The following is a 26323-nucleotide window of genomic DNA, read 5'->3' as shown; positions in this document are numbered from 1 at the left end:
CCCTCGGGCCCCCCTGTCGGCTTGCAGAACCCCAAGTTAAATCCCAGCTCTGGCATAAGCTCCTTTTGGAAAAAAAAAAACAAACAACAGCCCAGAGGTCTTTTATTTACTTATTTACTTACTTACTAACTTATTTTTACACCTATAAAGCCACAAATTCTTAGGCAACAGGTTCCAGCAGCTCAGGCTCCTGTCCACCTGTTCTGCCCAAGTGTGCGCCTCGGGGCGGAGCAGGTTGGTGCTTCTGTTGAACCCAGGTAACTTTCCCTCCGGCTTCTTTCTTTTTCTCATCATTTTCCTTCCCACGTTTCAGGAAGCTATCTTGGCTCTTGGAGTGCTTAATATGCTCAGTACGTACGTTAATTCTCTTGGCAAGAAACTTGCCCTTAACTTGTTTGTTTACAACAATGCCAACAGCATGCTGGGTAACACTGCAGCCTCTTCCAATTTTGCCATGGTAACATTTGTGGGGCAGTCCTTTTTGAACAGTGCCCATTCCCTTGATGTCGACAATTTCACCTTTCTTGAAGATTCGCATGTATGTGGCCAAAGGAGCGACTCGGTGTTTTCTAAAAGGCATAGAGCACATACAGTGCTGCCTCTCTTCTTTCCCTGTGGGCCGGACGTTTTGGCACCTTGTTGGAAGAGAGGGTTCTGGCCGAAAGGCACACCTCTTCTTCTTAGAAGCATTTCCAGCCCCCCACGGCTGAGTCACTTCTAGTCAGTGGGCTTAGCCTGCCTAAGCATCCGATGATTGACAGGAGACAGGTGTTTGACTATTAAAATGGGATATTTTTTCCTTTGAATAAGTACAGCTTATGAAATAGATACAGTATTTCAAAACATGGGATTCCTTAACACTGGGATGTTTGGGAGGAGAAAAATGGTTGGGAACTCTTACCAGTGATGCCTACAGTAGCCTTGACACCCCCCTGCCTCCACTTGAACATTTCCAGCGACAGGAAGCTCACTACCTTGGTGGGCTAGGCTGCTCTAGTTGTTAGAAACTGTTTCTTATGCTAACTGCATCTCCTGCCTCGTCGTTTTTACTTGGCTGTTCTTCACTCTGTTCTCTAGAGAAACACCTAGTGAGTCTTTCCTCTCTTTGACACGACGACCCTCCAGCACAAGAGGTAGGTAGCTTCCAGGTCTATCTGTGTCTCCTTTGCTCCAGGAGAAATTTATCACCTTCAGTGATTCCCGGGAAGAGATGGTTTCCAGATTTCTCTGCACTTGATCACCCTCTTGTGAACAGACTGCAAATTTTCTGCATCCCTTGTAAACTGTATACCCTTGTTTGAGGAAAGCCTCAGGGCTGGTCTCACCGGTGGGTGAGGAGGGGGCTGATCCCGTTAACTCGAGTCTGTTGGTGCACCTGCAGAGGGTGGTGGCGGTTCCGACAGCCCGTCAGCCCCAGTGTTCCCACGGAACCTGGAACCTGGGAGCTGATGAAAACCACTTTGTTTATGTGCGTTGTTACAGTCTCATGCAGAATATCTGTCGAATTCACTCTTCGGCTTGGCCTCAGCACTCCTCTCTTTTGAGTAAGTTTTCTTAACTTTCAAGTCTCCTTTTAACTCTCCCCCCACAGCTTCATGTCAAGCACAAATTGGATAAGCAAGATACTGTTTTTAAAAAATGCTGGCATTCCAGACAATGCCCTGTGGCAACTAAGTATCCTTGGACTCTGTCTCTATATTACCCTCTGCCTTTGGGGTGTCAGGCCCCTGGCTTCCAGGAAGCAAGGCAGAGGGGAAGGGGCATTTCTTCACTCCGGGCCTAGGGTGAAGCTCAGCTTTGCCATAGTTGTGGACAGTGATAACCCATCTCCGCCTCCCAGCCAGGAACCTCTGAGTAATCTTTGACTCATAGCTGTCCTGTCTCCTACTACCTAATTTTGCCTGGTCTTCATTAACAATGTCTCCCTGCTTTTCTTTCTCTCACTTGTTCCTCTGCACATTTCTCCTGAGACCACTGTGCTTAAGTCAGAGATGGTCTCACCAACACAGACTACCCGGATGTTTAACAAGCAATTCCCGAAGACATGATGGGTTCTTGAGCCCCTGCTAGGGGTGTTGCTTGGGCTGAGCCCTGACAGAAGGGGTAGGAGTTGATCTGATTGGGCCAGTTGTAGGAAGACACATTTCAAGCAGAGGAAACAGAAATTCATGCGGCTCAGCACTAGGCTGTGAACAGAGGCTGAGGCTGCCAAAGCCAAGGTGGCCGGCCAGACTTCCTCCTAAGGAAGGCTTCAGGCTGGGCAGTGCCCTGACCACATTTGTATCTTAGAGCCATCAATGAAGATGAGATGAACAAACTGAGAGGGCCTGGAGGTGGTGGGAAAAGACAGTGGGCTAGGGTCCCGCAGAGTCTGAGGGAAGTGGTAGATTGAGGGGGTGTGCCAAGGGAGGTGGGACCGAAAGGAGGCAGGGGCTGGCTGGTCGGAGGGGAAGGGTGGAGGAGTTGAAGGGGGTGACAATGCTTTGAAAGACATGTTCCTAGGAGAGGAACATTCTAGAAGCAGGTTTGAGGGGTGGGAGGGAAAGGAGATGAAGACTCGGTGTTGGAGGGTACGGTCCTTTGGTGTGAGGAGGTGGGTGACTGAAGAGCCAGCTCTTCTCACTCCCACAGCTGCTATGGGTCCTCTGGTCCACTTGCCCTCCACGGGATCCTTTGTGCTTTTTCTCTGCCTGCCTTCTGCCTGTTTGAGATGCTTCTGGATCCCAGAGAACCTTCAGGAGATGTGAGTACCCCCCCCCCCGCCCCAAGCCCACCAAGGAGCATTCAAAGTCCTGTCCTAGACCCTAGTCCTTCCATAAAGCCAGGCCTGGCATTTGTCCCGGTCATACCTCCTTATCCATTTCACCAACATTAATGGTCCCTCCAATGCTGTGGGTGCTGTGTGGGTGCTGGAGATACAACAATGTACAATAATATCAGGCCATGTCCATTGAGCCAAGCATCTAAGTGCTTTATGTATCCTTTTCTTTTAGTGCTTTATATATCTTAATTCATTTCAATCTCCTAGCAACCCTATGAGTTAGCTACTATTGGATTTCCATTTTACAGATGAGGAAACTAAGGCACAAAAAGGTAGTAAGTTGACTAAGGTCACCCGAGTGGTGGAGCCCAAATGCAAAGTCAGATAAATGCCCCCACTGTGAGCCACTGCACTGTCCCCGCCTGCTCTCCAGAATGCTCACTGTCTCCATCTACTTTCACGGGGTACGTTGAGTGCCATCCTCTTTAGAGTCAGGAAGTTCTTATTTTTAATCCCAAATCTCAAACCCGCGTCTCCCGGTTTTGCCCCTGGTGAGGTGACCTCTGCTGCAGTCCCTGCGTGAACTTGGACAGACATGACACCTTTCTCTTCCCGGCTCTGTGCGGCTCCTCTCGCCCCACCTGCTCCCGGCAGTGCCCAGCCCCCCTCCCAGTCCCAGTCCCACTGCCCCCCCCCTACAGACCCTCATCCTCTCTCAGGGGCCCCTCCTCTGCTCTTCCCCTCTGACACTCTCCCTGAGGGCCATTCTCACGGGCAGCCTGGGAATAAAGCACAAACCTGAAAACAGCATGGGTTGGCAAAACGCTTCCCTCATCATCTCAGGGATAAAATCCGCACTCCTCAGGGTGAAGTCCAAAGTCCTCCCTGGTGTGGCCCCTGCCTCCTCACATCCCCGGTCCTGGCCCGCCCTCCACAGGTCCCTGTATCAGTGCTCCCAGGAGGAGACCCATCGCTGGAGGCTCTGGCCTTGATAAAGTGTTCGAGAGTCAGCAAGAAAGGGAGCAAAACAAGAATAGTCAGATATAAAAAGTCAATCAGCATATATCAGCCAAGAGGCCAGTTGTCCTTTCTTGGTCACATTATCTTTTATCCCAAATATCCTTTCTATTTTTTTTTTTTTTTGCGGTTAAAATATTACTTCTTTCATAAAATGGTGGTGTGAGAAAACAACGGATTTTTGTAAATGTCTTTACTTGGCAAACTAAAAAGTGTGTGCGACTCGGTCAGACTGCATCTTTTTGCTGACGACTCAGCGGTCTACGGAAGCTGGCCCACCGGAGTGCCAGGCCGACCCTGAGCCCTCGGCCCGGGCCCCTCCCGGCCCTCTCGCCTCTCTCGCTCCTTCGGCCCCGAACGCCCCCCTCCTCCTGCTGCCTGCTCCCCAGCCGTCGTCCCCCCAGGCCCGGCCTGCCCTTCCTTCCCCAGAGCGAGGCCGGGCATTCCGCAGGGCATTCGGGGCGTGGGACTGCGGGCGTGGGCGCACGTCCCCCCGCGGGCCTCGGCCGGGGACGCCGGGCGCGCTCCCGCTTCCGGAGCCTCGTGCGGCTGCGGCGGCGCAGGTACCGGCCGCTGGGCGGAGACTCTGACTAGAAGGAGTCGGGCCCCCGCGCGTGCGCTGCTGAGGGGCCGTCGGGGGGCCCGGGCCTCGCTGGCTGCCGCGGGCAGGCGCTCCTGCTCCGAGGGCCCAGGGCACGGCTCCCGGGCGACCCCCCCCCCAGCCCCAGCGGGGCCCCGAGGGGAGCTCAGGGGCTGGGGGGCGGCGCTCAGGAGTCTAACTGTCCCCAAAGCACGACGGGGCCTTCCTGTGGCTGTGTGTAGCTGGCGCAGTGTTCCCGGAGAGGGGCCGGGAGACCGCGCACACCCGAGCTGCTGATTGTCACCCGCCTCCCGGCAGCCCCGCGACGCCCGGGTCCGCCAGGAAGACAGGGAGGGAGGGAAGGGAGAGAGCCCCGAGAGAGAAGCTGAGAAATAGGCGGACGAGAGTGAATCCAGGCCGAGGGTGGCAGCAGAGACAGAAACCTGGGGGGCCCACAGAGAAGCGGGGAGGGGAGCTGCCATCAGAGGGGCGTGGCGCTGGGAGCCTGGGGCTGGGGGTCCCGACAGCCTCCCGCTGGCTGGAGGAGAGGCGCCTGTCTCTTGGCTCTAACACAGCCTCCATCGTGGGACCCCGGGCACAGGAGGCAAATTCATCTCGGGGTCCACCCCCCACCTGTCGATGCCCGGGGCCCTGGTGAAGTCCTCAGAGCGCCAAGGACCCCTGAGGGGCCTCCAGCCCTGCTGTCAGCCCCGGGCAGCACCCTGACCCTGCCTGGCCTCCCCACCCTTTCCCTGAGGGCATCAAACGTGGGTCAGAGGAGGGACTCCTAGGGAAGAGAATGACATTCTTCATTACTTCGCAGTTGTTTGTTTTAGGGAGTACTCTTGAGAGGGCATTTTAAACAGCTGTCAGAAAGTCCCAGGCTGAGGGGAAGGTGGCAGCGGACTTCTGCAGTGAGACAGAGGCCACCTCATGTCACCCCCCTTGAGAGCGAGGAGGGTTGACCAACATGCCCGGAAGGAGGAAAGAATGTGAGCTGAGACCCTTCTATCTTAGCAGACCTCCTCCGACATCAGAAGGCAAGAAGGGTGTGAGCGCCAGGGCTTCTGGAGAGAAGCCTCTCCACGGAGGAACCTGCATGGGGCCAGGCTCCGCAGTGGCCTGGTCATCTCGGGGACGGCTTGTGACCTGGCCACCTGAGCGCTGGGGATGCCATGGGGGTGGTAAACAGAGCACCGGGCCACCACAGAGCTCAGGAGCTGGGCTCACTCCCATGGGGCCCCCACATTTGCTTGTGTGCAGGCAGGTGCAGCTGGGTCTTGACTTTGTGGTGAAGGGAAGCCAGGACTGAACCTTTGGCCAAAACAAGCCCTGGGAGTGCCTGAATTTATCAAATGAGGAGAGGCCCTTGGAAGGGGAGAAACACTCAAGATACATGAGAGTGCTCAAAGTCCCATCAATGTCAGGACGTGACATTGCCCTTCAAGCTGTAAAGGGCTTCACTTCACAGGGAATAATGGGATGTTGGGATGGATGACTTACTAAAGCCTCCAAGTAGTATCTTTGCCTTCCAAAGATATAGTCTTAGGTTCTGGAACCTAAGAGCCAGCCCTCGGGCAACATTCTTGGGCCCTGGAGCTTTAGAGTGAGACTTTGAAGCAAGCCTACCCAGGAGACCTGAGCTACAGGCTGCTGCCAGCCCAGGAGGCCCCAGTCCCACCCCTGCTCCAGAACAGGCCCCTCGGATCCGTGCTAGAGCAGGAGGCATGACTGGCTCACAGGGCGCAATGAGGCGAGAGACAAGTATCAATTTGAACTGGGGGACCAGCTGAGAGGGGTGCAATTCTCCCTGGCTGCAGCCCACTTGTTAACGTCTCCCACTGATTGGCTGGGAGGGATCAAAGGAGCATGGCTTCTTGGGTAAGGGAGATTCTGAGCTAAGGTCAAGGTGCCTTCAAATCTAATCTGCTCTCAAAAAGCACCAGCTGGGCTGATAGGAGCACTCAAGGTAGGAGGTGATGGCCAAGGTCAAGAGAGTGTAAAGGATGGAGGTGGGAGGGATGGAGCTGGGTTAAGTGAAACCTCTGACTCAGGACAGTTATGCTGCTAACTTGTTATGACCTTAGAAGAGTCATCAGCCTTAGTGCACTCATCAGAGACAGTGTCTTATACGTATAAGTGCCCCCTTTTTTTCCTGCTCTTCTGGGTCCAGCTGAGGTCTGACTTGGAGAGGGATGCCGTAAAGCCACGCATGGGGAATGCTGCCTAAGCCTCTGCCCATCTCCCACCCACTGGGGGCACCCTCTGGGCCATGGCTTGGTCACCCCTCACTTTTGGCTCAGCGTGGCCACCACACCCTTGCTGCACTCCCGTCACGAGAAGGTTGCCCAGGAACCAGAGGGTATGGAGCTAGAGTTGGCATAGCTTTCAGGGTCAAGACGAGAACACAGAGCTATCACAGGCTTTGGACAAAGTGCAAGAGTCCTAGCCCTGCTGTTTATAGCTGGTTAGTGGAGTTAATTAGATGGCTCTCATTATCAGTAGGATCTTCCCTCCCTCCCCATGCCCCTGCTGACAACACCCAAGGCTCTGGCCACCCTTCACCCCAGGCCTCACACCCGCGCTCTCCATGGTGATTGCCCCTAGCACTCACAGAGCAGGTCTTCAATGTTCGTTGACTGCCCGACCGACTTGATCTACCCAAGGAGAAAAGAGGAAGGTGGGGATGGAGGACGCCACTGGGATACAAACCTCTTCAAGTTTTCTTCCTGGAGGGGAGAGCTGGCCCAGGGGAGTGAGGTCCCGGAGCTGGGCTCCAGTGTCTCCTGCTCGGGCCGTGCTGGACAAGGGGAGCTTGGCGGTGCCCTACTGACTGTGACCCTCCATCCAGATTCTCCATTGTGTGAAGGATGTGCTCAGTAATCAGATACAACTATGGGCCTGTGGACACTTCTTAGACGCCCCACGAACCGCCGCTGAGTTCCTGTGACACACCTCACGTCTTCAACCTCTACCCTCCCGGAGGACCTGTTGGCGTTCTTGTTTCACCTTCTCTATACAGCGTGTCCTCTGTTGGGGGAAGGGGAGTGTTAGAGGGCAGGGCAGGATGGAGCTGACAACAATGCACAGCCCTGCCTCAGGGCCTTTGCCCTCCCTCCCTCTTCCCTCTGCTGGACTTACCTTCCCCTAGATCTTCACAGGGCCTGCACCCCTCTCCCCTCAGAGAGCCTTCCTCCTATGACACTCCAGCCCTTCTCCTGCTTTATTAATTCTTCATAACACTTGCTGGTACACGCAACTAGGTTTCTGTGTGTGGGTGTACACGTCTGTGTGTGTATGTGTCGTTTGTTAGTTTACTTTGTACTTATCTGTCACCCCCACTTCATATAAGTTACATAAAAGCAGGACCTTCTGTTAATTGATTAGTATTTCTCCAGGGCCAGACAGCACCTGACACAAATTGGTGCCCAATAAACCTTTGTTGAAAGAAAGGAAAAGAAGGGAGGGAGGATGGAAAGAAGAAAGGAAGGGCCAGAGAAAACAGACTTCCTCCTGATCCCTCCCTCCCCAGGGGGCTGCACGGAAACACCCTGGGAGGTTGGAAAGCCCACCCCTTTCATGGCCTCCCACCTTGGGCGCCCAGGGCCATCGTGCCCCCTCTTGCTCCAGGCTGGTCCTCACTGTTTATCTAACCCACGTCCAGTTCCCTCAGAGTCTGGCAGAGGGAAAGGTTGGCCTGACTACGCTGATTCTCTTCGCTTCTCCAGCCATCCCACAGTGTTAAATTGGTTTGTGAGCAGGTTACTCTTGTGTTTGTCTGAGTCTTGTCTTCCCAGACTGGGCCAGCTTTGGGGTCAGCCTGGGACGCACAGCCTGTGACATCCCTCAGCCCCACGCCCTGGAACTCGGGCGGTCCCGGGTGACTGTCTTCATCGTGGCCAGCCCCCTGCGTCCCTGCCACGCCTTCACTGGACCACTAGACGCTCTGGCTGCCCCTGCTGGGGCTGCTGCCCCTGAAGCGGAAAGACAGGTGTTTCTCCCTGAGTGATTCCAGTCCCATCTTCAGCTCATCGAAGTGGCCGTGGACTTTCAGAATCAGACTCGTTTTCCTTTCGAGGAAGTTGGACGGAGCTCCTCAGGGGCTGCCCTGAGCAGCAGGCGGGCCCCGCTCTGTAGACGGGTCAGGGGATGTGTCCGTCCGTGATCTGCCATCCCGTGGCAAGGCCCAGCTCCCAGAGCCTGCGCCGGCTTCGGTTCAGGCTTGTCGCTGCTGCCAGGGGCCCAGGAGCCCCGAGGCTGTACGGTCAGGCCGTGTCTATTTCCTGCGTGGCGCACTAGCCACTCTAGCTGTTTCTTTGGCCAGGACACTCCTGCCCTCTCCCTACTGTCCCTCTGCCAGGTGAGCCCCTGCCGTCCTGTCGCTCTCTGAGTCTATGTCACAGGCTCCAGAAGCCGTCTCGGACCCTCGCATCTGGGTTGCCTTTCCATGAGCTGAGGCCTGGGAGACCAGGGCTGTGCCTGTCATGTCCACTGATATTTTCCCAGGGTCGCCCAGCACCTGGCACGCGATAAGTCACTGTTGTACAGCGTGAATGAATGCCGTGTGTGTGTCTTACAGAGCTTTGGCCTGGGGAACCTCATCTCCTATGCCTTTTGCATTCCAAGGTGAAGGCCTCTGCCTGCATTCCGTGCAGAACAGGAATGTGCTTTGGATGCACCTTGACCTGACTCTGAACAGGAGTTAACTGGGTAATTCAGCCTGTTGGAGGTGGGGAAGCTTTGCTGGGAGGGACCAGAATGGCTAGGAGGCTCCTCTCCTGTCCTTCCCCCACAGGAGCAAGGTAGGCTTGCCAGGTAAATACAGGATATCCAGCTATATTTGAATTTCAAATAAATGACGAACACATTTTTAGTATATTACACCTAATAAGTGGAGCATGCTGATGCCAAAAAAATACTAAATTCGAATTTAACTGGGAATCCATCTTTCTCAATCTGGGAACCCTAGTAAGGGCAGCCCTGATCAGCCTGGTTCCCCAGGGGGATCTGAGGTCCTACTCATGAGGTACATTCTGCTCACCCTCTTGGTTCTTCCTGTCCTCTAAATAAATGCTTTTGGACAAAGAACAGGGTGAGCGCCAAGTGTGGTTTCCCAGAGCTGTCATGAGCACACTTAATGCAAAGCCTCTCCCTCCATCTCAACCTCGACCCCAGCCACTGGACTGGATGATCAGGGAGGCCTGTCTCAGAAGTGGAGATCTGAAGGAATGAGCCAAGTGATGATCAGGGCATTCCAACGGAGAGGCAAGAGTGAATGTGGTGAGTCTAGTGTGACTTTGTGAATTCGAGAAGGGAGAGGATTGCATGGAAAATGCCCTGGACCACAACCTCTGTCCTCAAGAAGGCACCTTGGTGCTGCTCCACTGGCTTGCTCTTTCCTACCTCTGCCCCCAGCTGTAGGGTGGAAGCTTCTCTAGCTTCTGTGGCAGGAGTCTCAGCAGCAGGGAGTGGGGAGAGAGTGGAGCCCTGAGCCCTTAGAGCTAAGTCCCAGTGTACCTGATCCCCAGGGAGGCACCTTACCTCCATCAGAGCACCACCTCCATCCCCTCCCCACTGTAAGCTGGCAGGGTATTCTTTCCCTTCTAAGAGGAAAATGCTGCTGCCCAGGGCCACAGGACCATGGGGGCAGGGGGAAGAAGGACCCAAGGGGCCCCATCATGCCTCAGCAGGCGTCTCTCTCCCAGCTTTGGAAGGGGTTGAAAGCCCTATACTGGGAAGCTCAGCACTCAAATCACAGAGTTCCCAGCAGGCTCTGCTCCGCTGTGCCACCCTGCCCACTCCAGTCCTCCTCCCCTAAGCCCAGATATACAGGCCAAACAATGGGAGATGGCTCGGTTCCACATTTAACACACAGAGCATTTGTTGCCTGCTGTTTGCCTGTTGGCACGCTAAGGAAGCTGTTTCTTAATTTAAAATGTCCATTAACTCCCTCCAACTGGAAAGCTACTCCAACAAATTTATGCTGTGGCAGGTTTAAGCTTGGTCACTCTGAGGGGTGGGCCCTGCTGTGTTTGCCCCTTTAGGTGTGCCCAGGGCAGTGGGCACCCTTGGGTGTCTTGCCATGGGCTTGACAGTATGTTCTCTCTGTAAGGGGGAATTAGATCCCCAAGGCCCCCCTTGGCCAGGGTCCTTCAGGAGCCTTTGGCCACTGCCCATGGGAAGCCCACAGTGTGGGAGGTAGGGGGAGGGGGAGCGACACCCTGGGGGAGGGGTGTCTCTTTTACAACTCCAGGGGAGGAAACCCCATTTCCCTCCTACCCTCAGGCTCTTGGTGAGCCTTGCCAGGCATCTGACAGGAAAGAACCTTTTGTTCTGAGCTTGTAAGAAGTCTGAGCTGGACTTGTTATCTACCCACAGCATTTCCTGGATAGGGGGCTGCGGTAGGGGCTGGCCCCAGCCTTGGCCTTGGCATCCTCCTCTCCGCTGTTGGGACAGGGGAGGCTGCCGCTGGCAAGGTCTAGGCCTCCACGAGCGGCGGGTGAGAACTGGTATTTATCCTTAGGCTGGTTTGCCTGGGGGGTGGGTAGTCAGTCTCAGACAAGGCCCCCTGAGAAAGGGGCGCAAAAAAGAAGTCACCTAGTGTGTGTGTATGTGTGTGTGTTGGGGAGGTGGTACTGGGGAGGGGGTGAGTCCAGCCTTCCCCTCCAGTGATATCTCCCTCGGGGCCAGGAGGGAGGGGGTGTGTCCCCAGGGCTGCGGGAGTTGCAGCGTGGGCCCAGGCCCGGGCCGTGTCTGACACCTAGTGGCCACCTGAGCCCGAGGCGGGGCCAGGGGAAAGGGTCAGAAGGTAGGAGGGAAGCGGGGGAGGGGGAAGGCGTGGAGGGACTCAGGAAGCGCGGAGCCCAGGCCCGGGCCCGGCGGCTGCTCTCTGGGCGGGCAGCCCCTCCCCTCGGCGCCCGGGCTCCGTCCCCGTCCCCGTCCCCGTCCCGGGTCCCGGTCCCCGCCCCGCAGCCCATCCCCCCAGCAGCGCCCGCGGCCTCCGCGTCAGGCCTGGGCAGGAGGCCCCCACACCCACGGGGTCGCAGACCCTCTTGCGTCCCTGAACGCGCCCCGGGTCGCGAGGCCCGGATTTCGAAGGTTACCCGAGCTCGGGTCCAGAAGGCCGGGGTCGCGGTGGCCGCGGCTGTCGCCCCTCAGCGCCCCGCGCCGCAGCCCCTGTCGCGCGGCGTCAAGGTCTGGGCCCGGGATCCGGCGGGGCCCCGTCCCGAGAGCCGGGCACCAGTGGGCGCGGGCCCTGCCCCGAGTGCCGGGACGCGCAGGGGGCACTTCCGGCGCCCCCTGCCCCCGCGTGACCCTCGCCGCGCCGCCCGCCTCGCGCCCCACCCGCGGCCACCGCCCTGTCGTCATGGCGACGCCGTAGCTGGGCGCGGGGCGCGGCCGGCGGAACCGGCTGAGCAGCCGGGGCGCGGCGCGGGGAGCTCGCCGGCCGGTGCGCGGGGCGGCGCTGCGCGGCGGGGACGAGCTCCGGGCCGGGGCCCGGCCAGGTAGGCGGCCCGGGCGGGTGGGTGCGAGCCGAGCCCCCGCGCGGAGCCGGGGGGAGGGGTCCAGGTGTGCCCGCAGCGGAACGGGCCCGCCCCCCGCCCCCGCCCCCGCCCCCCCGGGCCGCCGCGCGTCTTTCCCCGACCCCTCACCTGCCACCACACCTGCCCCTCGCCTCACCCGCTCCCGAGCCCCACGCAGCAGGGCCAGAGGTGAGAGCAGGCCGTGCGCCCTGCGGGGGCTGTCGGCCTCGGGCCCCGGGCCAGCCTCCGTGCCAGTCTGCGGAAGTGAGACTGGAGCAGACCTCACGTTTATCCAGGGGCTCACGCCATATGCTAGAAACAAGGTAGGGTAGATGTGGTTCAACCAACTTTTGCCACGACTGTTCTTTTGAAACCTGAAACCAAGACTGGCCGAACTGCTTTGCTGGTGGCGGGGCCTCCTTCAACCTGTCTCTCTGGCCTCTTGGTGGAGCATATCCGGCCAGGAGAGCCTTTCCTTGTTCTGGAACGTCCGCAGCTTCTTGGTGTGAGGGTAGGAGTTCCTCGTTTGGGAAACCCTGGCTCGTGGGCTTGGCCCTAGTGGGCCCTGAGCTGTGGGCACAGGGGATGCAGAACTGAGCCAAGGGAGGGGTCCGCTGCTGCCTTTGACGCCTGGGTAATGGCAGGGCCACCTCCCCTCTCCACCTGCTCTTTCCCCCAGGGCGCCGCACAGAAGGGGATCCCTGTGGACCCTACCCCCAGCCTTTCTCCTTGAGGTTGCCCCTTTCCTCTCATACACCCTTACTTGGCAGTCTTTGAGGAATTTCTAAGTCTCATTAAATGTAGCTCCATCTCAGGACGGCTGGATTCTGTTCCTTTGTTTTCATAGCAAATGAAGAAATGCCAAAGCTTTGCCACCTTCTCTTAGATACCTTGATTTGTCTTGTGACATTGGATTTGAGACAGAAAATACAGAAAGAAAACTTGTAAATGCCAAGGTGAGACCCACATAGAGAAAGGGTGCTGCAAACCCCCACCCCCACCCCACCCCACCCCACCCCACCCCACCCCACCCCACCCCGGCCACGCGCCATGTAGGAGGAGCCTCCCGGACTGGGAGGTGGGACCGTCCCCTTCCTGCCCCACAGCTTCCCAGCCCTGGCCACCTTTCCTTGGCTGGCAGAGCTTGGCTTCTGCCAATATGGAGAGGCGCAGCAGCAGCAGAAGGCATTGGTGGAGGAATCTGCCCCAGACCCAGGGGTTTCTGCCCACGGGGGACCGAGAGTGGACAGGAGTGTGGATTTATGAGAGGGGGTAGTGCTGTCTGCTGCCTTCTGGCTCTTTGTGGCCCCAAACCTCTTATGTCAACAACTTCTGATGTGTGACTCTTCCCAAGGTGCTATTAGGACCAGATTTAGTTCTTATTAGATTGTTATCTGAATGCCTACCATGGGGCAGGCACTTTGCTAGGCACCAATACATATTTATCCCGCTTAATTTTTGCTAGGCCAGTGAGTAGTAAGGTGGGACTCAATATCCCCTATCTTGTGGATGAGGAAGCAGGCTCAGAGAGGGGCCCTGGCTTGACCAGGAGCACACAGTCATAAACAGTGGGGCTTGCTTTAAAATCACATCTGTTTGACCAGAGCTGCAGTCATGGGTCCCAGGCACTTTTGCCTTGCTGGGACCCTTCTTCCATTACAAATAATAACAATAAAAAACAAAACAAACCTATATTTTACAACTGTGTTGGTATAAAGACAAATATAATCCAGGCTGGATTAAAAATTAAAACATTTTCTTCAACACTGAATTTGTTTTTCCTCCTGATTTTAGCAGAAATCAGAAGAGTTTTTGTGGGTCCCTACAAGTATTGGGAGCCCTGGCACCAAGCCCGCTGTGTCTAATGGAGAACCAGGCTCAGTGTCTGATGTCAAGCTTTGCTTTCTTCCCTCGGGCTTCTTGGGCCCCTGCCTGACAGCTCAACCTTCATTTTGCCTTTTCTTCCATCACATTCTAGGACATTCTAGGGCAATTGAGTTGTCCCTTCCTCCCGGCACTCACCCATCAAGAAAAGCTTGAACCTCCGTCCCCACTGTAATCTTCTCTAACCCAATTTTAAAACCCCGCTGTGCACAAGGAGGGCCGTGGCCACGCCAGGCTGCCTGCTTCCGGGCTCTAGGACAGGGGCAGTGTCTGGTCCCCATAATGAGATTAGGCCTGGTGGCCTTTTAATGAAACCGTGGACATGGGGAGGGAGAGTGATTCTCAGCACGTTCAAGCCCTGCGGGTAGCTCCTGTCCCTATTAGATTGCATTAAGTGGAGTCTGACTGCAAGTGTGTGTGTGTGTGGGGGGAGTGGGGGTGGTGTGTGACTGTCTCAGCCCAAAGTTCCAGAAGCTGCCAGAATTGTCACCCCCATCCCGTGCTCTGACAGGAAGGAGGGTGGCTGTGGAAGGGGCTGTAAGAGCCTCCTCTGCTTCTAAGACTCTGGTGTGCTAGGCGGAGGAGACCGCTGGGGTGGAGAATGGCTGCTTCCAGGCCCTTGACGCTGCCACCCACACTTCTGCTCCGGGAACAAAGGAGGCCCAGGAACCGCCGGCGTTCAGGGGGGCCAACCCCTCTGGGAAGGCAGAGAGAGTGTTGTCACTGTCTGGGTTGGGAACCGAAGGAGCACGATTCAAAGGCATCTGCTTACTAGGGAGTGACTCTTGACTGATTTCCAGGTTTGCACATGCAAAATGTGTTTGTGGGTGGGTCAGATTCCACCCAGAGTCCGTGCAATGTGTTCTCTCTCCAGCGTTGGAAGCAGGCCCTCCTTGCGCAAAGACAGGTTGTCCTTGATGCTGAGCCGGATAAAAGCCGTTGTTGAAGGAATCCTTCAGTTCATGTTCTGTAAAGCACAGAACCACTCACTGCTTTGTCTTTTTTGTGAATCCGGATTTTTCGCCCTTGGAGCTTATTGACTATGAGGTCACCTGGAGGCAAGGCCCAGGGCTGCCTGCGTCAGGAGGGTCTTGCTTGGCGGGAGTTTTCCTGCATCCCTCGTAGTTGGGCTTAAATCGCCTTCAAACTAGAGGGAGGAGTGGAGGAGACGGCTTGGGCCTTCGTCGTTCCAAAGGTCATTCTTTATCTATGGCTTCTTCCTGGATGCTGCTTCACCCAGATGCCTAGTTCCCCACACAGATGGGGCAGGGGAGCTGCCCTGGGAGCAGTTGACGGGAAAATCTCATGCATCCGCTGGTTCGCCCTCCTGCCACCCCTTCTCTCTTAACTGCCTGTTTCCATCCTGCCTCCTTTTCTCCCGGGAGAGCCCACAGGGGACACCAGTGCTTGAGGCAGCGATGGCCTTAAACTGCCTCAGCAGCCTGGTTTCCTGAGAGGTGAGGCACTCAGGAGGACTGGCGTAGGACAGGGAGAGACTTCTTGGCGCTCTGGGTCAAAGTGACTTCTTTGGCAAGCTGCATTCAGATCCTTGGTTGCCTTCAGCTGCACCCTCCAGGCTCGGCAGAGCCACGCCTTCGCCCGACAACCAGCCGCTCGGGGCGCCACCTCACTGTGTTCAAGCAGGCGGAAACCGTCTTCCGTGTGGATGGTGGCGAGTGCCCTTGGAGGCCTGGGTTTACTAAAAAAAAATCCGCATCTGCTCTGCAACTTGTCTGCAAGCTTCTCGAGGCAGGGATCGCGTCTTAGCTGTATAGCTCCGCATCTCGCAGTATCACCAGCATGCAGCGGGTGCTCCATGGACAGGTGCGCTGAGCTGTTTGGGGCATGTCATGTATCCTCTTTGAGCCCCAATTTCCTCACCAGTTAAATTGGGACAACAGTCTTATTATCCTAGCGGTATCCTGGAGGTTAAGTGAGAGAAGGCTGAGTACAGAGGAGGGGCTTGCAGTCGGCCGTGAGGCCCCCGGTCCTCCCAGCACACACGGGCCTCTCAGCTCCATCGTGGTGGGGGTGCAAACAGCACTAGGGTTCTGACTTCCTGGGGAATTCAGGATGTGAATTTACAGTGCAGAACATTCAAGCCCCCTGTTCAGTCGTTTGGCTACTCCAAAGTGCGTTTCCTTTTCAGCACCACCGACTTCTTCAGTTCTCAGCGGACACCGACTGGGTGTCCTGCAAGTTAACTCAGTCCTGACACCGTTTACCTGGAGATAGCGTCAAAACCCACAGGCTAAAGGCTCTGTCCCTCACTTTGGATGCCAGTCGCAATTCCAGGCTGGCCCCTGGGCTTCTGACCCACCTGCTGTGGATGAGAAGTTCCCATGGCCTTCTCCTCGGGTTCAATTAATTTGCTAGAGCAGCTCACAGAACTCAGTGAAACATTTTACTTACTAGATTTATTATAAAAGGATATGACTCAGGAACCGCCAGATGGAAGAAGAACGTTAGGGCGAGGTCCCGAAGGGTCCTGAATGGAGGAGCTCCTATCCCCAGGGAACTAGGGTAGCCATCCTACTGGAAGCTCCTTTTGGATTTTACTGGAGGCTTCATGACTGGGACAGGTTTGATCAGATCATTGGGCATTGGTGATGGAACTCAAATCTCCAGGCCCTCTCCCCTCCCTAGAGGTTGAGAGGTGGAGCGGAGGGGGGGTCCAGCCGTCAATCACATGGTTGGTTCCCCTGGTAACCAGCCCCCGCCCACAGGTTATCTAAGGGCTCATTAACAAAAGACAGCTTTCTGGCTTTCTTGGGAAATTCCAAGGGTTTTGGGAGCTCCATCCTATATACTTCTTCTTGTAAGTCACAACCTCACAGCTCTGCAGAGAACCTCACTCTGATTTCTGCCTATTTCAGTAGGAGATTGGCCGGCCTGGCCACGGAGTAGCTCCGAGATCCACGAGTGACAATTCCTTTGCTGCCCTGAGCTCCCACTGCTGTCGTTGGTCATTCTGCTTGGCAGGAGGGAGCTGTGGCAGGTCCACCAGCAGCGGAGCACGTCCCTTCTGTTCTTTCTCATTCAGAGCTAATCAGGTTCTGACTGCGCCCCGGGCGTTCAGGGGATGAATCTAATAAAGGGGAGGAGGACCAAGAACAAGTGACCCGAGGACAGCATCCGTTTGGTAGATCTTTCCGGTTAGAGTCGGTGCAAGGGAACAGGTCCTCGAGGAGACCCAAGGAAAAGCGGGACGCCTTCCCTGCCTTGCCCGAGCTACAGGGCAGGTGAGCAGAGGGGCGCAGGTGAGCTTCACGGGAGGCAGACGGCCAACAGGATAAGTAAGCCCCAAACCAGGAGGGGCCGGAGATGAAGGAAAAGCCTGGTTCAGGTCGTGGGCAGACGGACGGAGGGGAGGGTGAGGGGAGGAGATGGAGGGGGTGCAAGTGGCGTGGCGGGGAGCAGGCAGCGAGGTGCGGGGAGTGTGAGGCAGAGGGTGGTGTGAGGGGAAGTCTCAGAAGTCAGAGTCTCCTCTGAGTGGATTTGGTGAGAAAACCCGGGGCCACAGATGAAAACTGAGTTAGGATCATGTTACAGAGGTGGCTTATCACCAACAGGCCATGGGCCGTTTGTGCAGGGTGGGGCGACAGGAGATGGGGAGCTGGCCTTGTCCCTGTCCCTGGCGTGGGTTCAGAGATTGGGGCAGAAGCTCCATGCCCTGGCTGGGGTGGTGGCAATGAGGATGGCCAGGAGGGAGGTGATGGCGGGGGGCCCAGGGGAGATCCTCTAGGATTCGGTGGCCTGTCTCCACTGACCTCTCCACAGATGTCAGCGCCAGGACCAGGAGGGCAGCCGCTTCGGCCACGTGCGAGGTCAGGAGAGGACTTGGCTATGACGGGCAGATGAGCTGACTTTGGATGTGCTGAGTTTGGAGTGTTTGTAGGATGTCAGTAGAGGTGTATAGTGGGTGGTTAGAAATGGGGTCTGTATTTGGGGGAGAGCATGGAACTGGCCCTCGATTTAGAAGTTACCTGTGCAAAGGGGACATATACAGACAGAGAGAGACAAGAGTTTCAGAAATAGGGGGTTGTTGTCTGCCAGGCCCTCTGGAAACAGGTGTTGCTACCTGCGGGGGGAATGTGTTTGGAAGATGATTTTATAAAATGTCAAAAACCTAAAAGAGAACATAGGCTTGCTGCAGGGTTCTGTTTCTCCAGTCAGGAATTAATCAGACACATGTGCAAAGATGATCACAGAATGTGGTTTATTTAGTGAAAAACTGGGAGCTAGCTAAACGCTGAACAACAGGGGTTGGGGCTTGGTTAAAGCATGAAACAGCCTTACCGTGCAATCCTGTGACGTCGTTGAAACTGTGGCGTAGATGGATATTCGTTGACATGAAAAGATAGGCATGACCTACTGTGAAGTTAAAACGGGTTAGAAATCGGTATGTTTCTATAAAATAATGTAAATGTTTCTAGAAAAAGGGGATGTGAGGACACATGAAAATGCTGATTACCTGTAATTTTTTCCTTTTTTTTTGCTGATCTGTATTATACTGTAGGGAGTGTGTGTCAGTAACACTCCCGACTGCCCCCAACTTTTTTTTAATGGTGAAGTTGCCAACATTCGTCGGATATGGCAGAGAGAAGCGGGGGGTAAAAAGAGCCCCCCCCCCATTACTAGTAGAAGACCAGGCTGACCGGACACGAGTTCTTGCGCAGTACAGGGTAGAGACAGAGCACGTGCGGGCCGTGAGCGGGGGACCCAGAGCTGTTAGGCCATGTCTCTGCTCAGCTGTCATTCTCCGGGATGCTTCCAGCGCGAGGAGAGGCCAGGACTGGGGAGGAGGAGAGCCCCCTTCTGTGGGCACAGGACGCGCGCCTGCACCAAGGCAAGGCGGCTGGAGGCCATCTTTGTTCCCGCGGGGCTGCGTCTCCGTCCGGGCTGTCTGGGCCGGGCCCGGGCTCCGGGTCAGGAGCCGCAGCCGATTCAGGGCGAAGAGCTGGCAGGAAGCCGTCCTGACCCTGGGGGAGGCTGCCACGGGGCGCACTGGGCGGAGGAGCCAGGAAACGCGCTCACCACGCGCGCACGCGCACGCACGGGCACACGCACGCACGCGCACGCACGCAGCCCCTGAGCAAGGCCTTCCCACACCTCTTCCAACTGCCGTTAGCTTCTCGGTGGCACGGGTCCGGTGACCCCCCGCTTCACGGCCTCGCACAGGCTCGCCGGGAGCTAAGCGTCGCGTATGACGCACGCCGCGAGCCCCGGACGGCGACGTGCTGTTCCCCGTGGGTCTCCGTTCTGGTGCCTTTAGTTTTGGAGACATCGCGTGAGCGGGAGTGCAGACCGGCCTGCCCTAAACGTGGGCGGGAGAGGAGGCAGCAGGGGGGCTGGCTGCTCCCCACGTGTGCCAGGCGACGCGGGGTCCGAGCACATCCTTCTACAAGCAGGGGCCTGCTGTGGGGGCCGCGCCCAGGCCCGTGGGGAGGGCAGGACCCCCCTTCACCTCGGGCTGCAGGCTTGCACACTGCGTGCGGGGCGGGGGTCTCCTCACCGGATGTCCTGAGGACCCACCTGGGGACAAACGGTGAGGAACCCTGTTCCTTCAAGGGATTTCCTCACTTCTCTGTACCTCATCTGTGAAGCCCCCCTAAGAAAACCCAGGGCCTCGTGAGACAATGTAAAGCCAGGCGCGGGGGGCCCCCTGCTCCCACCAGAATTTGGAGGACCTTCCCTTGCACCCTTCTTGCATCTCTCAGCCAGGGCTCCGGCCTGTCTCCTGGGGAAGCGGGGCACCTCTGCCGACGGCTCTAGAGACTTGGGGTGACTGGCTTTAGCACAGGGGCCGGGGGGGGGGGGGTGGTGGTGGGGGGGGGGGGGGGGGGGTGGGGGTTGGCCTCGGGAGCCCAGGGCTGTGTCCTGGGGAGGTGCGGGCTGCCCTGAGCTCTCTGTCTTTCCTCCAGCAGCTGCCTCAGCATGGAGAGTCGGGCCGGCCTGGCAGCCGCCCCCGGAGCGCTGTCTTACTACGTGGCTTTCTCCCAGCTGCTGGGCCTGACTGTGGTGGCCACGACGGGGGCTTGGCTCGGTCTGTACAGGGGCGGCATCGCCTGGGAGGGCGCCCTGCAGTTTAACGCGCATCCCCTCTGCATGGTCATAGGCCTGATCTTCCTGCAGGGAGATGGTGAGTCCTGCCCTCGCACCTGGAGCCGCTCCTGAGAGAGGCGGTTTGCAGAAACGCTCTCATTCCCGAGGTCTCCTGCAGTTAGACACGTCTAAGATTCCAGAAAAGACAGGAAGGAAGGTGGCTTGGAGCCTGGGGACACCAGGCATCCAAATCCAGGGACCTGAGGTGTAGGGGTGGCAACTCCTTTCCTACTTGTCCTGGTCTTTCGACGAGGAGCATCCAAGGGTGTGTGTGCTGCTTAGAGCAGGCAGCCCAGGGTTTGGGCTGTGAGCTGAGGCCGGCTTCTGTGGGGCGGTTTCATACTGGGAGAAAGAGGGTGAGTGTGTGTGTGTGCGCGCGCGCGCGCATGTGCCGGGGGGATGTTGGACTTGGCAGAGCTAAAGTCCCTCTCTGACGTGGGAGTGAGGCCGTGCTTGGCCCCCACCCTGCCTTCTGTGGCCGCCTTCTCTGCTAACAAGAAATCTGGATGTGGCTCTGTTGGGCCCATTCATCCGAGAGGTGGTCCTGGTGACAGCCACTCCTAAGAGGCATTCCCCGTGCCACGTGGCTCTGTCTGGCTCAGCCCAATGATGGGGGGTTACCTTGGGAACCAGGGGTTCCCCGTCTAGGGAGCCTGCTTGCTAAAGGTAGTGAATATCTGCTCAGGCTTCCATACTGGACTATTTGAGGATCATCACAGCTAAGTGAACTTGAGCTTGGTGACACCTCAGCGTGAGTGCACGATGAACCTACAACCCAGCCTAGAATACACAGGACGCTTGACAAGAGAGCGACGGTGGGGGGCTTGCTAGGGCACACATACCCGAGGGCCCCTGCGGGCCCCACAGAGCCTTGTTTTCGCTCCCGCTGGCTGTGGCTGGGGGACCTTGACAAGCCCTTCATTCAGATCACCTGCCCCAGCCACGGGGTGTCACCTAGGTGCGGGTGGCAGGCCGGCCTCACGTTCCCTTTCTCGCTCCCCATAAGCCCTGCTGGTTTACCGGGTCTTCAGGAATGAGGCCAGACGCACCACCAAAGTCCTGCACGGGCTGCTACACGTCTTAGCGTTCGTCATCGCCCTGGTGGGTGAGTTCCCGGGCACGGCTCCCCGTTCCCGCCTCTGCTTGGGCCTTGGGGAAGTAGCTGCAGGATGCGTCCGGTCTCCACTCCAGGTCTGCTCCGGGCCCCTCCCCGCCCCTCCTCCCCCGTCCCGGCAGCACCGGCTGGGACACCGGGTGCTGGCAGCCATCGAGCCGGGACCGGCTCCCGCAAGTCCCAGCGAGTCTGGTTTCCCTTGGGTCCCCTCCCCGGCTCCCTTCCCGGCAGCCGTGTCCTCACGCGGCCCCTGTGTGGCGCAGGCTTGGTGGCGGTGTTCGACTCCCACAGGCAGAAGGGCTCCTCGGACCTCTACAGCCTGCACAGCTGGGCCGGCCTCCTCGTGTTCGTCCTCTACCTCGTGCAGGTGACGCTGCGGCCCCACGGCGCGGGGGGAGGCGGGGGCACGGGTGCCCCACGAGGGCCCGCTTTCCGGGCACGTGCCTGAAAGTGGAGGAGGCTGGAGGCTGCTTTCAGACTCTGAAATGGGTGCAAAAGCCAGGACTTCCCAGGCGAGGGTGCCTCGGAGCCAGGCCCCCCCCCAGCTGACGCGGCACATCTGTTTGGCCACAGGCCCAGGTCCCCAAGCGCACGAGCCCGCTGAACTGAGCCCGGGCCCAGAGCGCGGGGTGGGGGTGGGGGGCGCGGGGGGCAGGACCTTTCCCCTGAGTGCTTACTGCCCCCCCCCAGCTTTTAGGGTGGAGGAGGCCAGATGGGTGGATGGGGGGTCCCAGAGTGCGTGTGGACGCGGCCCGCTTGGGGTGTCCTTGGGCCGGTCGGACGGAGGGCCAGCTCAGTCTCCGGCCGCACCCCGCCTTTCCTCGCAGTGGCTCGTGGGCTTTAGCGTCTTCCTGTTCCCCGGAGCTGCGTTTTCGCTGCGGAGCCGATACCGCCCACAGCACATCTTCTTCGGCGCCGCCATCTTCCTCCTGTCTGTGGGCACAGCCCTGCTGGGCCTGAAGGAGGCGCTGCTGTTTAAGCTCGGGTGAGTGTCCCAGGCCACCATGGGCGGCAGAGAGCGAGCCCCGCCCTCGGCTCCTCAGGGACCTCTGCCTTCCCGCTTTTGGTGGTTAGCGAAGCAGTGGTTTTCCCCTCTGGGAGGGGGACGGATGGGGCTGGGGTTGGAACACCTGGCCATATCTCTGGCCTGGGTGCGAATGGCATTTGACGGTGACCCCGTGGGTGGCTTCTCCCTACCCCCCCCTCCAACCCTGCAGGGCCAAGTACAGCACGTTTGAGGCTGAGGGTATCCTGGCCAACGTGCTGGGCTTGCTGCTGGTCGGCTTCGGGGGGACTGTGCTCTACATCTTGACTCGCTCTGACTGGAAGCGGCCACCCCAGGCGGAAGAACAAGCGCTCTCCATGGACTTCAAGACGCTGACAGAAGGCGACAGCCCCAGCTCCCAGTGACGGCCTGCCCTTGTCCCGCGGGGAGGGCCTGGCTGTGGCTGGCCTCAGTTCTGGGGGGTTTGGATAGGCGTCTTTCCCACGCTCCGTCGCGGCTGTCTTTAGGCTCAGCGGCTCCTGGGAGGGCTGGGCAGTGTGGGTAGGGAGCGTGGGGGCAGCGTTCCCCTTGGAGCGCTCATTTCTGGGGTGTAGGGCTTGGCTTCCTCTGCTTTCCCTCCTTGTTGCTGCTTTAGAGTCCTGTTAGTCATGCACAGACCCCTGCCCCTGTTGTCATCGTCACCCCCTCAAATCAAGCAGCTTTGGGTCGGGTTTTGGGTGGTCAGTCCTGGTTACAAAAGCACAGATCCTTCAAGAAGACGTAGAGTGGCTCTCTCCTCTTGAGGCAGCGGATGCTGGGCCGAGTCCAGGGGCTGCAAAGAGCACAAAGCTGTGGGAGAGAAACTGGGGCTTAGTGACAGGCCTGGCAAGGCCGAGACTTGCTTTGTGTAACACTGAATTCAAACCAGGAGTCTCGCTAGTCTGAACAACACGCGGTGAGAATGGGGCCCGGCCTTGGCAGGGAGCAAGTGATATTATGTATAAACTATGTCGGTGTTCAGAGCAGGTTCCCCAGGAGCGGGGAGGGACTGGCCCCGGGGAAGCTGCGGAGATGGGGCTTTGGGCCAGCCCCAGGGCGGCCCTGCCGGGAGAGGGACGGGCCGCGGGCCCCAGACTACCGGTACTTGGCGGCTGAGGGCCACAGAGAGCAGGAGATGGGCCGGGCGGGTCTACTCGTGCTGGGGCCCGCCCGCCAGTCGCCTCCGGGGTCCCCGCCCTCACCAGCCACGCTGGCTGTGACCTGAGGCCCGGCGGGGGGGCTGCCGCCTTGCTTTGCTTTGTTTTGTTTTGAAGCGGAAAGCTGCTGCTGCCGCCCCCGTCCCTTCCAGCGCCGAAGGCAGGGCCGCTGGCTTCTGTGCAGGAGGAAGGCGTCAGCCTCCTCCCCGGGCCCGGCCGTGCGGGCAGCTGGGGCCATGTGCTCCGTGCGCCCGACTCGCTCTTGGGCTTTGGCCTGGAAGCGATGTGATCAGAGCATTGACCTTGTGCTTCTTGGACTTGGTGAATGCTCTCTCCTTGTTTTCCTCGTGTTCTGGGCTTTGAGGAACATGACACAGTTTGAGACGGACACCGTTTCCTTAAATGAAGAAATGCAGGAGATTTCCGGGCCTGACCACTGTTCTTTTGACGGTTGCCTTTTCCTCACCTCAGTGCTGCCTTAGAGAAAGGGGCCGGCCCCCTCCCGTGCTCTGCTCCTGCTCGGCTTTCTAACACAAGCCTTGGGCCCTGGGCCCTGGCACGGTGGCGGCCCAGTCCCGCCTCCCCGCCCCAGCGCCCCGTCCTGCTGCAGCTTGCCCGGGGCGCTGCGTGCCGGGCCCAGGCACACGCTCTATAGCCAGACGCCCCCTCGGACGGACGCCCGAGGTACAGCTGTGCATCTCCCCGGCCAGGACGCCACAGAGAGGGACGGAATCTTGGATTTGCGGTACAAATCTGTAAACCGGTCTGTCTGCCCAGGTGGCTGTCGGATGATTCTGGAGGCCCCTGAGAGCTGCCCCGCGGTGGTGTATTTTACTTTGCCTGTGGCCAGTCCTCTGTGAAGTACAGTGTAGCGCGGGTGCAAGAGATGGTTCCGTAAATGTCTACCGCAGCCCTCGGGCCCGTTAGCCTCACTTGCTGTGGCGACAGAAGGGGCCGCTGCTCCCAGCAGAGTCAGACGCTCAGGTCAGTTCTGGGCTCACAGCCCTGGCGGGGCGCAGGGGGCAAAGTGAGGGGTGCTGTGGCGCCACAGGCTGGGCGAGGGCCCGCGGGCCGTCCAGGCTTTGCACCCAGCGGGGGCGACCGCCTTCTCTCAGCCCAGAGAGTGGCCTGGAGGGTGGAGGCCAATAAGGGCCTTGGCCAGAAGTTCTCCCCAGTAGTCACTTAACTTTTTACCTTTTAAAAATATGTCTCTTTAGTCCTTAAGAGGAGGAGCAAAACTTTTGAGAACAAGCGGAGATTCCACTTGAGAGCCATTCCCGAGGCTCAGGCCGGAGGTGTGTTTATGGTGAAGTCAGGCGGGCTTTCACACGGGGACAGGGACCAGGGACCAGGGACGCTCTCTATGCTCCAGAAAAGCACCTTCCCTGAAAACTCTATTTAAAGGGACCCTACAGCAAATCCTCTGGTACCTAATCCTCGGTAACACGAATCCTTCCTGACATTTAACTTTTTCTCCATATTCTTGAGAGGCCTTTGCTTTCTGCACCTGTACAGTCTTTCTCCTGAATCGAGGCTTCTGTGTGAACCTCCATTTGCTTAAAAGCATGCAGAGCACGCAGCTTGGTAACGGGTCCCGAGCTGATGGCTCCGTCAAGATCGCGGCTGGCTCTCAGGGTGAGGGCAGAAGGCCCTGGACCCCGACTTCTGTGCTCGCCTCTGCATCGAGGGTCTCCGTGATTGGAAATAGTGAAGTGATCCCAGACACGAAGGGGATGCCTCTCTCCTTCACCTGCTCAGGATGTCCCTCACCTGACTGGGTTTGGGACCCCTTGAGGTCTCAGAGTTTTCAGACCAAGCAGATGGTTCCTTCCAGAGTCTTCTCTCCTCTTTGAAGGGTACTCTGGCATCCAGGCCGGGATGACTGCGTGCCTGCAGTTTTCCTGCGTCCCCGGCCTTGGCTGTTTGGGGGAAACGGATGTAGTCACACAACAGGGATGTTTGTTCACAGCATGGCATCCAGAGGAAGCAGTCTCCTTCCTTGCTTGTCCCTGCCGTGGACAGACAGGGACCAGCGAGGCAGGAAAGGCTGCAGGACTCTGTGCCGGCCGCTTTTTAAAAACAAGGTATCGAGGGGCGCCTGGGTGGCTCAGATGGTTAAGCGGCTGCCTTCGGCTCAGGTCATGATCCCAGGGTCCTGGGATCGAGCCCCGTATCGGGTTCCCTGCTCAGCGGGGGGCCTGCTCCCCCCCCTCTGCTTCTCCCCTGCTTGTGTTCTCTATTGCTGTGTCTCAAATGAATAAATAAAAAAAAAAATCTTAAAATAAAAAATAAAAACAAGGTATCGAGTGTCTAGCTGGTTCCAGGAAACCTGCAGCTTCTCCACTTACAGGATGCAGCTGCCCAGCTCTCTGGATGGCAAGCATGGGAGATTCGGGCCAGATTTCTGAAGAGAAAAGAAGCCACTGGAAGCCGTGGGCTTCCAGCTCGGACCAAGCTCTTCGGGAACGCTAGCTAGGGCTGTCCCCTCCCCTCGGGCCTGCAGCCCCAGCTACCAAAATGGAACAAGAAGGGCTCATGCTCCCTTGGTTTGGCGGGAGAGAAACTCACTGAGGAAACCGCCTCCCTCCCTCAGAGGGTCCTGCAAGCCTTCGCCACAGCTCCGTGCTGCCCCGACTCTGAGGGGGTGCTCGGTCACCTCACTGAATGAACACAAGCCCCAAGGGGTGACTGTGCATGTCCCACGAGAGACCAGACAAATCACCAGGAATTTGGCCTCCACCTTAACCTGCTGAAGCGGTTCCTGGGGGAGGCCTCAGTGAGGTCCCCCCCCAGCACGGCAGGGGCCTCGGGGAGGGTGCGCTCGAGCCCGCTCCCTGGAGGGGCGCAGTACCGGAAGGAGAAAGCACCACCACACCGTGTTTTTCCAAGTGTTACCCTTTATAAATAAGTACATTTGCTTTCATACATACAGTTCATTGTACGGATGGCGATCTGTACACATGGGCAGGAAAATGCATTCATTGAACTTTTCACATCTATCTCACACAGCTCACATGTACAGACAATACAACTGCTCAAGCAAGTACAGCAAAGGAAAATGTCTTTCCTTATACACAGGGGACTAGATGCCTCTGTCGGGTGTGGGACATCCCCACTGCACGAGTTCACAACTGTGTGGTGTTCAATATATCGGGAGA

General features: G+C 57.8%; 1 protein-coding gene across 8 annotated transcripts; it reads left to right on the top strand.

Annotated features, from left to right (window-relative positions):
* The first annotated feature begins 10689 nt into the window (after positions 1 to 10689).
* On the top strand, positions 10690 to 25312 carry LOC116647944 (cytochrome b561). Of its 8 annotated transcripts, none has more exons than XM_032429616.1 (6): positions 10690 to 10857; positions 19693 to 19907; positions 20877 to 20975; positions 21248 to 21351; positions 21812 to 21969; positions 22202 to 25312. In XM_032429616.1, the coding sequence occupies exons 2-6, from the start codon at positions 19703 to 19705 to the stop codon at positions 22392 to 22394; spliced, it is 759 nt and encodes a 252-aa protein (XP_032285507.1). In that variant the 5' UTR covers positions 10690 to 10857; positions 19693 to 19702; the 3' UTR covers positions 22395 to 25312. The 8 variants fall into 8 exon arrangements, with proteins under 8 accessions (XP_032285507.1, XP_032285504.1, XP_032285505.1 ...); XM_032429613.1 differs by having other exon boundaries at positions 19690 to 19907; XM_032429614.1 differs by having other exon boundaries at positions 10690 to 10867; positions 19690 to 19907.
* The last annotated feature ends 1011 nt before the right edge of the window (positions 25313 to 26323 follow it).

The sequence above is a fragment of the Phoca vitulina genome, unplaced genomic scaffold (assembly GCF_004348235.1).
Source record: "Phoca vitulina isolate PV1807 unplaced genomic scaffold, GSC_HSeal_1.0 scaffold41, whole genome shotgun sequence".
In the NCBI taxonomy this organism is placed as follows: Eukaryota; Metazoa; Chordata; class Mammalia; order Carnivora; family Phocidae; genus Phoca; species Phoca vitulina.
This window is presented reverse-complemented; position numbering and strand designations above follow the sequence as displayed.

What these genes read in the sequence shown, in the direction of transcription:
- LOC116647944 (XM_032429609.1), top strand. An exon ending in GATCTTCCTGCAGGGAGATG is followed by an intron (nt 19,908 to 20,876) that starts GTGAGTCCTGCC and finishes GCTCCCCATAAG; the next exon opens with CCCTGCTGGTTTACCGGGTC. An exon ending in GTTCGTCATCGCCCTGGTGG is followed by an intron (nt 20,976 to 21,247) that starts GTGAGTTCCCGG and finishes TGTGTGGCGCAG; the next exon opens with GCTTGGTGGCGGTGTTCGAC.